At 41.0% G+C, this 12,051-nt stretch overlaps 2 protein-coding genes across 2 annotated transcripts in view; one reads left to right on the forward strand and one right to left on the reverse strand.

Moving 5' to 3' along the window:
• The window catches only part of CLCA2 (chloride channel accessory 2), a 41,597-nt gene extending 38,485 nt beyond the window's left edge, over nucleotides 1–3,112 (reverse strand). The window contains exons 1-2 of the mRNA XM_061411364.1: nucleotides 2,675–3,112; nucleotides 1,651–1,788 (exon numbers count right to left, since the gene is read on the reverse strand). Coding sequence (XP_061267348.1) covers nucleotides 1,651–1,788; nucleotides 2,675–3,097 — 561 coding nt within the window. The 5' untranslated portion in view covers nucleotides 3,098–3,112. The remainder of the gene's footprint in view (nucleotides 1–1,650; nucleotides 1,789–2,674) is intronic.
• The window catches only part of ODF2L (outer dense fiber of sperm tails 2 like), a 393,421-nt gene that overhangs the window by 322,114 nt on the left and 59,256 nt on the right, over nucleotides 1–12,051 (forward strand). The window lies entirely within an intron of this gene.

The raw sequence follows: 12,051 nt of genomic DNA on the forward strand, positions 1-12,051 counted from the left end.
CAGCTGTTTGACTTGGGATAAAATCCTTACTGTATTTGAGCCTCATTTTCCTAATTTTTGATAATAGCAACTAACAGCAACAATTTTAGGTGTGACTGAGAACTAAGCAATATATATATTAAGCAATTAAGCAGTTATATGGAATATGTAGGAATATATACTATAGAATATAATAATACACCAACAATATAATAATATAATGTTAATATTGTAATAATTATATATATGTGTGTGCATATATATATAGTCTGGCATTTGAAGTGAAGTGAAGTGAAAATCGCTCAGTCATGTCCGATTCTTTGCAATCCCATGGAATATACAGTCCATGGAATTCTCCAGGCCAGAATACTGGAGTGGGTAGCTGTTCCCTTCTCCAGGGGATCTTCCCAACCCAGGGATCGAACCCAGGTCTCCTGCATTGCAGGTGGATTCTTTACCAGCTGAGACACAATAATATAATAATACACAACAATATAATAATATAATATTAATTTTGTAATAATTATATATATGTAGAATTTCTGGCATTTAATTGAAGTTTAATAAACATTATCTCTCTTCTTAGTTTATCCCAGTGCCTCTGTCTCTCTTATCTCCATGTCTGAGCCTCAAATGCTTTCATTTGGTTATAAATCAAATAGTTTTAAGAGCCCCTTTAACTTTTTTAGGACACTGGAATGCCTATAAAGATTGCTATTAATATATTATTCGGTTACTGAGGAATAAACTTCAAAAAAGAGCTAAGAATTAAAACAGCCTTAGGAAAATTCATGTCAAGTGACACAAATAAGGAAAAGGGGAAATTGCTGTAATCCAGCCCTTCTATTTGAGCTGTCATTACAGATCTCGAACCCAACCCATTGCTAACGCCCTGAGCTCTGTCCTCAATGCCTCTCTGCTCCTGCCCTTTCTGGTAGTTGCCAGGACTCTTTTCACAGTAATCTCAAATAGTCATTTGCCAAATTTATTTAACATTTATTTGTAGCTTGTTCCCAGTATGTGCCAGACATGACCACAGGTGTTTATAATTTTCGGCTTACGAGAGTCCTTGAAGCTTAAGTTTTTTTTCTTTATTTTTTGGTTGGGAAAGAAAAGTTAGTCATGCCTCTTACGCTGCTTTCTTCCTTGCTTCTCTCAACATACTTCTCAAAAACAGTGACCCGGACTTGGGCTAATGTGAAATTCTACGAATTTGCACTCTTGTGGGATAGGAAAGTCAAATTTTTCTGTGTGAGTGGCTTAGGCTTCCATGTGGACATGCATGTTTATTGCCCTTGACAGGGTGGGAAATGAAGATACTCATAATTGGAATCGTTCCCTTTACATCTCATACTCAGTAAAACTAGTTCTTGGTCCTTAACCAAGAATTTCAGAAAGGAAGGACTCTGTAAGTTAAAAAGTGCAAGAGATCGTCTGCAAGGAAAGAGATCGTCTGCGAGGCTGCTTGGGCAATGGCATTTTGCTTATTTTTTACTTCACAATTTTCATTTATTACATGTATGTATTTTCATACATTTTGTGCATAACAATCTTTTCAATAATATTATTTGTGTATTAATAGCAATGATTTGTTATTGCCTAAAGTTTGAACACATTATATTGTATTTTTTTCTTCAGTTGAATTCATTTAATGAAATCCTGAATTCTTACCTTTTCGTATGATTCTTGTTTTACTTTGCTGTAATTACTAGCTTTCCATGTGGCAGGTATTAAAATCTTTACATTTCTGAAAAACACTCTTCTCTTGGTAGCATTGAATAGGTAAAAAGAAGCTTCAGTTATCATTTCCTATAACCAAATAAAAGAAAAGTTTATATTATCACTGTGAATTCTTAATGTTTTGGTTTTCTAGTTATACTTGAATAAGTAGTAACAAAAATAATGAAAATATTTTGAAGGAGCCCATTTCTTTTAGAGACAGCATTAGATTTGGGGAAAACTTGGAAGCAAAATAAATAAACTTCAAATGCTTATCTGAGAATTTAGGACACTAACTGTGTGTCTCAGCTTGCCCATATAATTTTCCCAATTTTGTAAAAGAAAAGCTTTCACAAAGCTTTCTAAGCTTTCACTGAACAAATCTTTTTTATGTCATACGTGTGGGCATGCCCAAGACCACACGTTATGACAATACTAATTTCATCAAAGGGAGACTCAAGTAATGGAGCTGTGAGCCTACACCTTACCATACTAAGGGGAAAATAGTCAAGTTACTTCACAGGACATTCAGGTGAAAAGAATGTTGCTCGTTGGTGCTCCATCCAGACTCTCTTTCTATCTGAGAATTCCCACCCTCAGGATGGACTTCAGCAACATGATTTTAATAAGCACAATCATACTTCTTCATCAGCCACGCATCTGGTCTTTGTTGCCACAATGGGTTATTTTTGGAGTTTCTGCCCCCAAAACAGTCAAGTAATTAAACACAAAAGCTAAAATTAGTAGTAACCAACAACAGATAAAAGGTGGCTAGGTAAACAGTATGTAAGCTGAGACTACACAGAATTAGGTGAATGAATTGGCATGGCTTTCATTATAATTTTTTTGCTATCTTTGAGAAACACCCCTTTCTCTGCTGCTCAAATACAAACTAGGCAGTGTTGTTAATTTCGTACAGAAGGCTAAAGGTCTATATGAATAAGATGATGGTTTCAATTTCATATACACCACTCACCTTAATGTTTGGGATGAGGTTCTGATCCTCGGATACCTGAGGATTGACTGCAACAAGTAATCCATCGTACCCATTGTCTCGAAGCTGCAGTCCAGCTCCCAGAAAGAGGAATTCTGGACTGAAGGCCACCAGGAGAGTCACAAATTTCAGGCTGCAAACACGACCTTCACTGTCCCTGTGGGTCATGTTGAGAAAAACCTCTGGTTCAGTCACACTGGTCCTGCCAGGTACATTGTGCCAAGTTGTTAATGGCGAAGCAGATAATTTCTTCCTGAACTTGGAAGGGCTTAGAGTCTGTGATGAAGGTGGTGCCTTCTTTGCAAAATCTGGGGTGGATCTAAATGAGACCTGTCTCTGCAAGTCCTTTTTCTCTAGGCAATGCCACACTTGCCTGTTCTGTGGCTGGGCTTCCTCCTGAATCATGGTTGGGCAAGAAATCTTCCACCCCTTACTTATTTTATGTCTTCTCAAAAGGAATAGGAAAATAAGGCAAAAGGAGCTTCAAAGAAGGAGGGCTGGCTGGCTGGCTGGGCTGGGAATCAGAGAATCTGGGTTTTTCCATCCACTTTTACTAGACACACAGAGATCTATTTTTCTCTCTTCATCTTTGAAAACTTCCTCCATCAGTCAGAGCAACTACTTCCCTATGGCTCTCAGGTAATTTTTTGTTTGATGGAAGATTCCTTTGTCTGCTTATTTTGAAGATTCAAAAATCCATCCTGTAACCCTCTCCCTGAGACCCTTAGGTCAGCTGATGACTGGAGGGAAGGGATCGGGTATCCCCCGGGGAGGGCCAAGTGCCAGGAATCGCATGCCTGTGCAGGCCACAGAGGCCGTTCCTTCCGTCCTTGCTGCCTTTTCTCTCTGAATCAAGGAAAAGAATGGATTTCTCTTTTAGCAACTCTCTCCTGAGAGCAAGGCTGTGCCTCAGTCAACCTTCTATTTCTCCAATAGCTCTCACAGGATCTGGAGGATAGTAGGCCTCACAAATATTTTATAGGCGATTAATGTTACCTGATAATTATATAATGCTTTTAGAGTTTACAAGTGAACCCACTTAAATTTCAATTCCCTAGAATAGGTATAATTTTTACTACTATTTGTCAACGAAGACATTGGGTCTCAGACAGATTATGAAAATTAGCCAATGGGGAAGGGAGCTAATTTTATCATGTGCTGGGTTTTATCATTTCTGTCTCACTGGTAACAAAACTGAGATTCAAACTTGTTCAAAGCTGTGTGAGTATTATTACAGGGTTAGAATGAGACCGACTGACTCTAGGTTCCAGGTTCCATTTTCTACTGAACCATGTCTCTATGTTCTCAAGAAACTAGAAATGAAGTGTTAAGAGCTAAAATGTTGAGGGATATTGAAGGGAATTTGTCTTTTACTGTCCTTCTGTTTGTAAACTTCCCTCCCACTGCTTCTCGCCTGCTTTTCCTACAGATTCTTTTACTGCCCTGGGAGCCTGAGCTGAGCTCTCTACCACCTAGAATCCTCTCTTTCACTCTGTCAGTGCATCAGGTACCTCCCCTGTGAAGCATGATCATGGCTACAGTGTCACATTCATATTGTGTTACCGGCTGCCTGCTTCCTGCTGAGGGGCTTATGACAGAGGGACCCTGCCTGTTTTTCTCACTACCTCCTTAGTACCTAATTCAGTAAATACTCAATAAATATTTGTTGAATAAATCAATGAACAGAGTCAGAGAAGTAAAGTAAAGCAGAATAAGAAGCAGCCCTGGATTATAGTGTGAAAATAATCTCCCCAATTTTAAAAGTATCTCTTTCTCTGGTACCGTTTCCCTCTTGATTCCTCTTAAAAGAAGTAGCTTGGGTTTTGGTGCTCTCTCGGGGGTGCTGGAGAACGAATGTCACTGGTCACCATGTGGCTACCAGAGTTGCTCATGCTATAGCTCAGAGGTCAGTCGAGTTGTCTTGTCTTCTGGGGCTGATTCACAGCCATTTATTTTCCTCTCACTCATGCTGTGTCTGAGTGGAAGCTACCAGGTGTGGCAACTTCAAAGGCTTTGCCTGGAACTGTGACTCATTGACTGCAACAATGCACTTTATTGTCAGCTTTCCTTGGCATTTAATTTTCTTTTACTAATCTCTTATGCTTTCAAGAAAAACATTATTCCCATCAGTAAAGCAATATACTAAAAAGTTAAATGCGTAAGCCACATCATGACAGTAGCTTTTTGCCACAATCAGGGAAGTTTCTTCTTACCACTGTGCACACTTATGTGAGTTGTTCACTGGCTAAGGTGGGAGCTGAGGGCCGACATCCAGCTCTTTCTCTACTTACTTGTTCTTGTCAACAGTTACAAAGGCTCCCTTAGAATGTAGGGGTGGAGAATGTTGGCTACAGAGTGCATGCAATGCTTTATAAAGAACAATCATAAGTGAGCAGTTGTATCCAACGTCATCTGGTCTAAAACCTGAAAAACACGGGCAGATTTTGCTCACCTTGGGCTGAGAGTCCAGGTATGACATCCATTCCTGTCTATCTGCTTTTTGATTCCTTGGTTCTGGAACCTAATCCCTAGGTCTGGCCACTTGGCAGGATTCCACTCTCATCACCTGCCTCTTCAGATTCCTAGTCCCTGGACTCCCCGCCCCCCCTTTTTTTTTCAACTGTGTCTTGGGAGTCATATTCACTCCTGAAAGCCCTTTCCCATGGCCTCTGTTCTGACCTACCTAAGAACACTTTCTACTCTCAGAAACCAGACCTGGGGCTGGGCTGGCTGAGTATCTCTTCTTCCTACCTTCTCTTCTGACCACGCTGACCCTACAGGAGACAAAACGAGAAAGCTGGCAAATCCTGACTTGACTAAGTGACTTAAAGTCATTCCTGAGCAGTGTCCACGTCCTATAAAGTGTGAGACCTTGTCAACAACAACAAAACCCGACATTATCCTTTCATTCAAAAAAAAATCTGCTCCTATAGATTTTATGATATCTGAGAACTGAAACAAACCTGAAGTGAAGAAAAATAGGAATACAGTGTTTAAGCATTTATTTCAATGTTATATACATTTTAAGATTCTACTGTTTTTATCTGTTTTCAAGAAAATAAGAGTTCTTCAGTTTCAGTAACTGAAGAATCTAAAGCACATTTTTGTTCATTGTCTAAATCTACAGTTCAGGCTGATCCCAGAAGGCCTCTCTGTTTTCTCATGGAATCTACAGGTAGAGACCCATAATCAAAGTGAGTTAAACATGCAGTTGGGGTCAGAGAATCAGGAGATCTGACATCTTGAGGAGTCCCCAAAAGCTTTGAATAATTTTCTCTCAGGCTTTTGTTTCAGCTTGTCAGCAATCCCATTGAGAAGAGGAAAATATCATCCTCTGTGTGTCTTGGCTACAAAGCTTATGGGCCACTTCAGTTTTGCAGTGTTTTTGAACTAAATCGAAACACAAGGTAAAAACAGTTGTAGACTAAATTTGTTTTAACTTTTTACTTCATATTGGAGTATAGTTGATGAACAATATTTTGTTAGTTCCAAGTGTACAACAAAGTGATTCGATCGTGCATATGTGCATGTATCTATTCTTTTTCAAGTTATTTTCCCAATTAAGTTGCCCCATAGTATTGAGCAGAGTTTGAATAAAACATAGGCCTTGCTAAGGACTAAGATGGCACATTGGACACCTGCCTTATCCCATTTTCTTTACAGTTACTCTCATTTTCAAGGCAAAGGAGTGCAGTGGATGGTGCAAATAGGGTCTGGGAAGTCATTTGTGTTTATTGAGTCACCACTTTGCCAAAGCACAGAGAGCTTTCACTTCATTTCTCATTTCTTGAATTATCCCCATGCAGTCTTTCACCTCTGGGATTTTGCAACAAAAAACTAAGATCATGGCATCTGGTCCCATCACTTCATGGCAAATAAATGGGGAAACAATAGAGACAGTGGCAGACTTTATTTCCTTGGGCTCCAAAATCATGGTGGATAGTGACTGCAGCCATGGAATTAAAAGATGCTTGCTCTTTGGAAGAAAAGTTATGACAAACCTAGATAGATTTTAAAAAGCAGAGAAATCACTTTGCTGACAAAGTCTGTATAGTCAAAGGTATGGTTTTCTCAGTAGTCATGCACAGATGTGAGAGTTGGGCTATAAAGAAGGCTGAGTACTAAAGAATTAATGCTTTTGAACTATGGACAGCAAGGAGATCAAACCAGTCAATCCTAAAGGAAGTCAATCGTGAATACTCATTGGAAGGACTGATGCTTAAGCTGAAGCTCCAATACTTTGGCTATCTGATGCAAAAAGCTGGCTTTTGCATCTTGGATCTTGGAAAAGGATATTGGAAAAGATTCTGATGCTGGGAAAGATTGAAGGTTGGAGGAAAAGGGGGCGACAGAGGATGAGATGATTGGATGGCATCACCAACTTAATGGACATGAGTTTGAGTAAACTCCGGAGATGGTGAAGGACTGGAAAGCCTGGTGTGCTGCAGTCTGTGGGGTCACAAAGAGTCGGACACAGCTGAGAAACTGAACAACAATAACTCCACCCTCATGATGGCAATAATGAAGATGATTTTGTGCACAAGAAAACCCTCCAAAATTTGCCCAAATGAATGGAAACAAGAACTACTTTTAATGATAATCCAAGCTAGTGATAAAGAATCTGCCTGCCAATGCAAAAGACTAATACACATGGGTTCAATCCCTGGGTTGGGGAGATCCCTTGGAGGAGTACATGGCAACCCACTCCAGTATTCTTGCCTAGAGAATCTCATGGACAGAGGAGTGTGGCAGGCTATAGTCCATAGGTTCACGAAGAGCTGGTCACGACTGAGTGACTGAGCACATAGCATAATAAAGAAAATGTAAGAAAGGTATGGAATATTTTTCATTTGCAAAAAATTCTATAAAGTTGCTTTCTATAAAATATTGTTCTATCTATTATATACCAGATAGTGTATCAGTTCAGTTCAGTTCAGTCGCTTAGTCGTGTCTGACTCTTTGCGACCCCATGAATTGCAGCACACCAGGCCTCCCTGTCCATCACCAACTCCCAGAGTTCACTCAGACTCACATCCATCGAGTCAGTGATGCCATCCAGCCATCTCATCCTCTGTCGTCCGCTTCTCCTCTTGCCCCCAATCCCTCCCAGTATCAGAGTCTTTTCCAATGAGTCAACTCTTCGCATGAGGTGGCCAAAGTACTGGAGTTTCAGATAGTGTATAGTATCATGCCATGTATAAGATATTACTACCATTTTTTCAGAGAAGAAAAAAGAGAAAGCAAAGATGTAGGGGAAATTATTTTAAAAGATGAAAAATAACCAGAGAGATTCAGAACAAAAGCAGAAGTATAAAATCTTGACTCTGTTCTTCCCTGCTGCTGCTGCTGCTGCTAAGTCGCTTCAGTCGTGCCCGACTCTGTGCGACCCCATAGACGGCAGCCCACCAGGCTCCGCGGTCCCTGGGATTCTCCAGGCAAGAACACTGGAGTGGGTTGCCATTTCCTCCTCCAATGCATGCAAGTGAAAAGTGAAAGCGAAGTCGCTCAGTCGTGTCCGACTCTTAGCGACCCCATGGACTGCAGGCCACCAGGCTCCTCCGTCCATGAGATTCTTCAGGCGAGAGCACCGGAGTGGGGTGCCATTTCCTTCTCCCCTTCTTCCCTAGTTTCCCTTTTTGTTTTCTTCCTGGTCTAATTCTGTCCTCAATACCTCTGAGAAGCCCCGGGCTCTGCCAGATTCCTTGACTTCCCCTATTCCCACCAACAGGGGGCAGTAAATTTTTCTGTTTTCCTTCTCTCCTTAACGCTGCTTCGGCTACTTCATTTCACCCTACCAGACAAAGAACAGGAATCAACATTAACCAGATCTGCAAATGGGGATTAGGGCTCCGCCTTCTGTTTTTGGAGTATAGGTACCCGCGGCTCTGAATCCCCAGGCAAAACTCTCAGCAAACAAAATTAGCCTGCACAGACCTTCTAGAGTAGACCAAAAGATACTTGGCATAGTGCTTTTCAAATTTAAATATTCCTGAGAATTACCTGTTCAAATGCAGATTCCAACTCTGGAGGTCAAGGTAAGGTCTATAGTCTGCACTTTTATTCAGCTCCCAGGTGATGCTGAGCCTGCTGGTCCTTGGGCCACACTTCGTGATTACACTCCTTACACTAGAAAGAGGTAGTCTGTGTAGTCTTTATTAATTCTTATGGGAAAGGCCTGTGTTTTCTTCAGAACTCAGGAAAAAAATATTGCATTAATTATGGATTTTTGTGGTAACACCATTGTTTTCTCTTTGTAAAGAAACAACTACTAAGTACAAGGTTGAAATTAACAACATCAACACAGATAGCTGGGTTTAATAGCTTACACCGTGATTGGCGAATGGTGCCACCGGATTCGTGGTCTCCAAAGGAGAAAATTTAACTCCTGGACCAAAGACAGTCTCAGTCACTCAGAGCTTTGTGCAGATTTTATTTAAAGAGAAAGCGACAGAAAAAGCTTCTGATATAGACATCAGAAGGGGGAAGGAGAGTAGCCACCTCACTAGTTTAAGGGGGCCTCATATACTTCTCAACTAGATGTTGAAAATAGATAAAAAGAATACCTCAAGGTTGTAAGAATTTCATCAAACCCTTTCCCAAGGCATACATCCTGAGATAACTTTGGCACAAGATTAGCCAAGGAGAACAGTTCTGGGCAACTGACTCTGGGTGAGACATACTGTTGCTGTGTAATCAGGGGCACCTCTTGAGAAACAGGTTCTCAGGCAAGATGTGTTAGAATTATAATCATTAACATAGAGCCTAATAAAAGCTAGAGATCAAATTGCCAACATCCGCTGGATCATGGAAAAAGCAAGAGAGTTCCAGAAAAACATCTATTTCTGCTTTACTGACTATGCCAAAGCCTTTGACTGTGTGCATCACAATAAACTGTGGAAAATTCTGAAAGAGATGGGAATACCAGACCACCTGATCTGCCTCTTGAGAAATTTGTATGCAGGTCAGGAAGCAACAGTTAGAACTGGACATGGAACAACAGACTGGTTCCAAATAGGAAAAGGAGTACGTCAAGGCTGTATATTGTCACCCTGTTTATTTAACTTCTATGCAGAGTACATCATGAGAAACGCTGGGCTGGAAGAAACACAAGCTGGAATCAAGATTGCCAGGAGAAATATCAATAACCTCAGATATGCAGATGACACCACTCTTATGGCAGAAAGTAAAGAGGAACTAAAAAGCCTCTTGATGAAAATGAAAGAGGAGAGTGAAAAAATTGGCTTAAAGCTCAACATTCAGAGAACGAAGATCATGGCATCTGGTCCCATGACTTCATGGGAAATAGATGGAGAAACAGTGGAAACAGTGTCAGACTTTATTTTTCTGGGCTCCAAAATCACTGCAGATGGTGACTGCAGCCATGAAATTAAAAGATGCTTACTCCTTGGAAGGAAAGTTATGACCAACCTAGATAGCATATTCAAAAGCAGAGACATTGCTTTGCCAACAAAGGTCCGTCTAGTCAAGGCTATGGGTTTTTCCAGTGGTCATGTATGGATGTGAGAGTTGGACTGTGAAGAAGGCTGAGCGCCGAAGAATTGATGCTTTTGAACTGTGGTGTTGGAGAAGACTCTTGAGAGTCCCTTGGACTGCAAGGAGATCCAACCAGTCCCTTCTGAAGGAGATGAGCCCTGGGATTTCTTTGGAAGGAATGATGCTAAAGCTGAAACTCCAGTACTTTGGCCACCTCATACGAAGAGTTGACTCATTGGAAAAGACTCTGATACTGGGAGGGATTGGGGGCAAGAGGAGAAGGGGACGACAGAGGATGAGATGGCTGGATGGCATCACTGATTTGATGGACATGAGTCTCAGTGAACTCCAGGAGTTGGTGATGGAAAGGGAGGCCTGGCATGCTGCGATTCATGGGGTAGCAAAGAGTCCGACACGGCTGAGCGACTGATCTGATCTGATCTAAGAAAAGCATTTCTGTAAGACATTGTGCTATGTGATCTTTAGCTTCTAAAGAAAGGCCAGTTCTTGGGCAAGATACATTGTTGCACAAGGCATAAGGAAAGCATGAGGGAGAATGTTCACCTCCTCCTTAAAGGGCCTTGGACTGCCTGCCTAAGCTTTAACTCTTTCATTCCCCCGGTTTTCTTTTAGCAGAATATGGTTGCCAGGGAAAGGGGCAGAGAAAGCTTTCTGTAACTTCTTCCTGCTGATAAGAGGCACAGACCCTAAATTGTTGAGGCAACATATTCTCCTTACCCTCATATTGAGGATCTCTGATCCAGGGGCCCCAAGTAATAGTTGGAGGAGGCTGTGGCAATCATAGGAGCTTGAACAACCATTTGTAACTTAAATGCCTCAAGCTGCTTAGATACAAAATTCATTATACACTTACAGATATAAGGAGCAAACAGCAAGAATAAGATGATTACAATTATTACAGTCAAGATAGTTTTCCACCAAGGAGAGCTTGTAAATCAAAATTGTATCTGTGATGAGAGTAGAACATCAGGGGAGTCCCTTTTGAAGTGTGACCAGAATTTCTTCATCACCTTTACTTTGGGAAGCCACTGTACCCTTTAGAAAGAACAGACTAGACAAGTAGATTAAAAAGGCAGAGACCAATAATCAGTAAAAGAATTATTGTAGTTAGCAGTCCAAGCAAGAGTAAGAATCAGGTCACATTTGGTAGTAACTTTGATCCTGGTCTAGATAGAGTCAGCACTTGGGCTGCCCTGTTTATAAGAATGGAGCCATTTGGCGTGTTCATACACATTTTGAGTGTAGGTATAACAAACCCAGTTAGAAGTAGTTGAAAGAGGGATAACCTGAATCTTAACAAAGTAAATCTTACCATTTCTTTTCAGAAGAACGGGTCTGAACCCCAATGTAGACAGCTATTTTAGGGAGACTTATAGCCAGGTAGCCAGTTGTCTAAGTTTGTCCAAGTAGGCTTCAGCCTCTTTATTGCGGTATTAACATATAAGCCAAAGTAGTTGTCACCATTAACAATTTCAGTGTTTTTCTAGGTATGAGAAGATGAAAGAATTTGGGCTCAAGAAATCTTTGAAAATATTTGAAGGCATATCTGAAGGCCTGTTTTGTCCACTTTTATCAGAGCACAGAGTGAATGTCTAATTTCTGATTTTCACCCTGAATTCCATTCAGGGGATGTTGAAGGTCAGCAGCTGTAGTGTCCATGATTTAATCTTTGGCATAATTTAACTGGCAAGTGTCAGTTTCCAGTCACAGGGCCCCTTTATGGCCATGAGTATGCCCGTGGTTCGGAGGACATTTCATGACCATCTTGTCCCACAGTGCTGGGAAGGCTCATTCCCAGGTCTGTTGAAGGTTTCACTGATAGGTCACTCAGTGTGCTGTTACTC

Source organism: Bos javanicus, chromosome 3 (genome assembly GCF_032452875.1).
Source record: "Bos javanicus breed banteng chromosome 3, ARS-OSU_banteng_1.0, whole genome shotgun sequence".
NCBI classification, from domain to species: domain Eukaryota; kingdom Metazoa; phylum Chordata; class Mammalia; order Artiodactyla; family Bovidae; genus Bos; species Bos javanicus.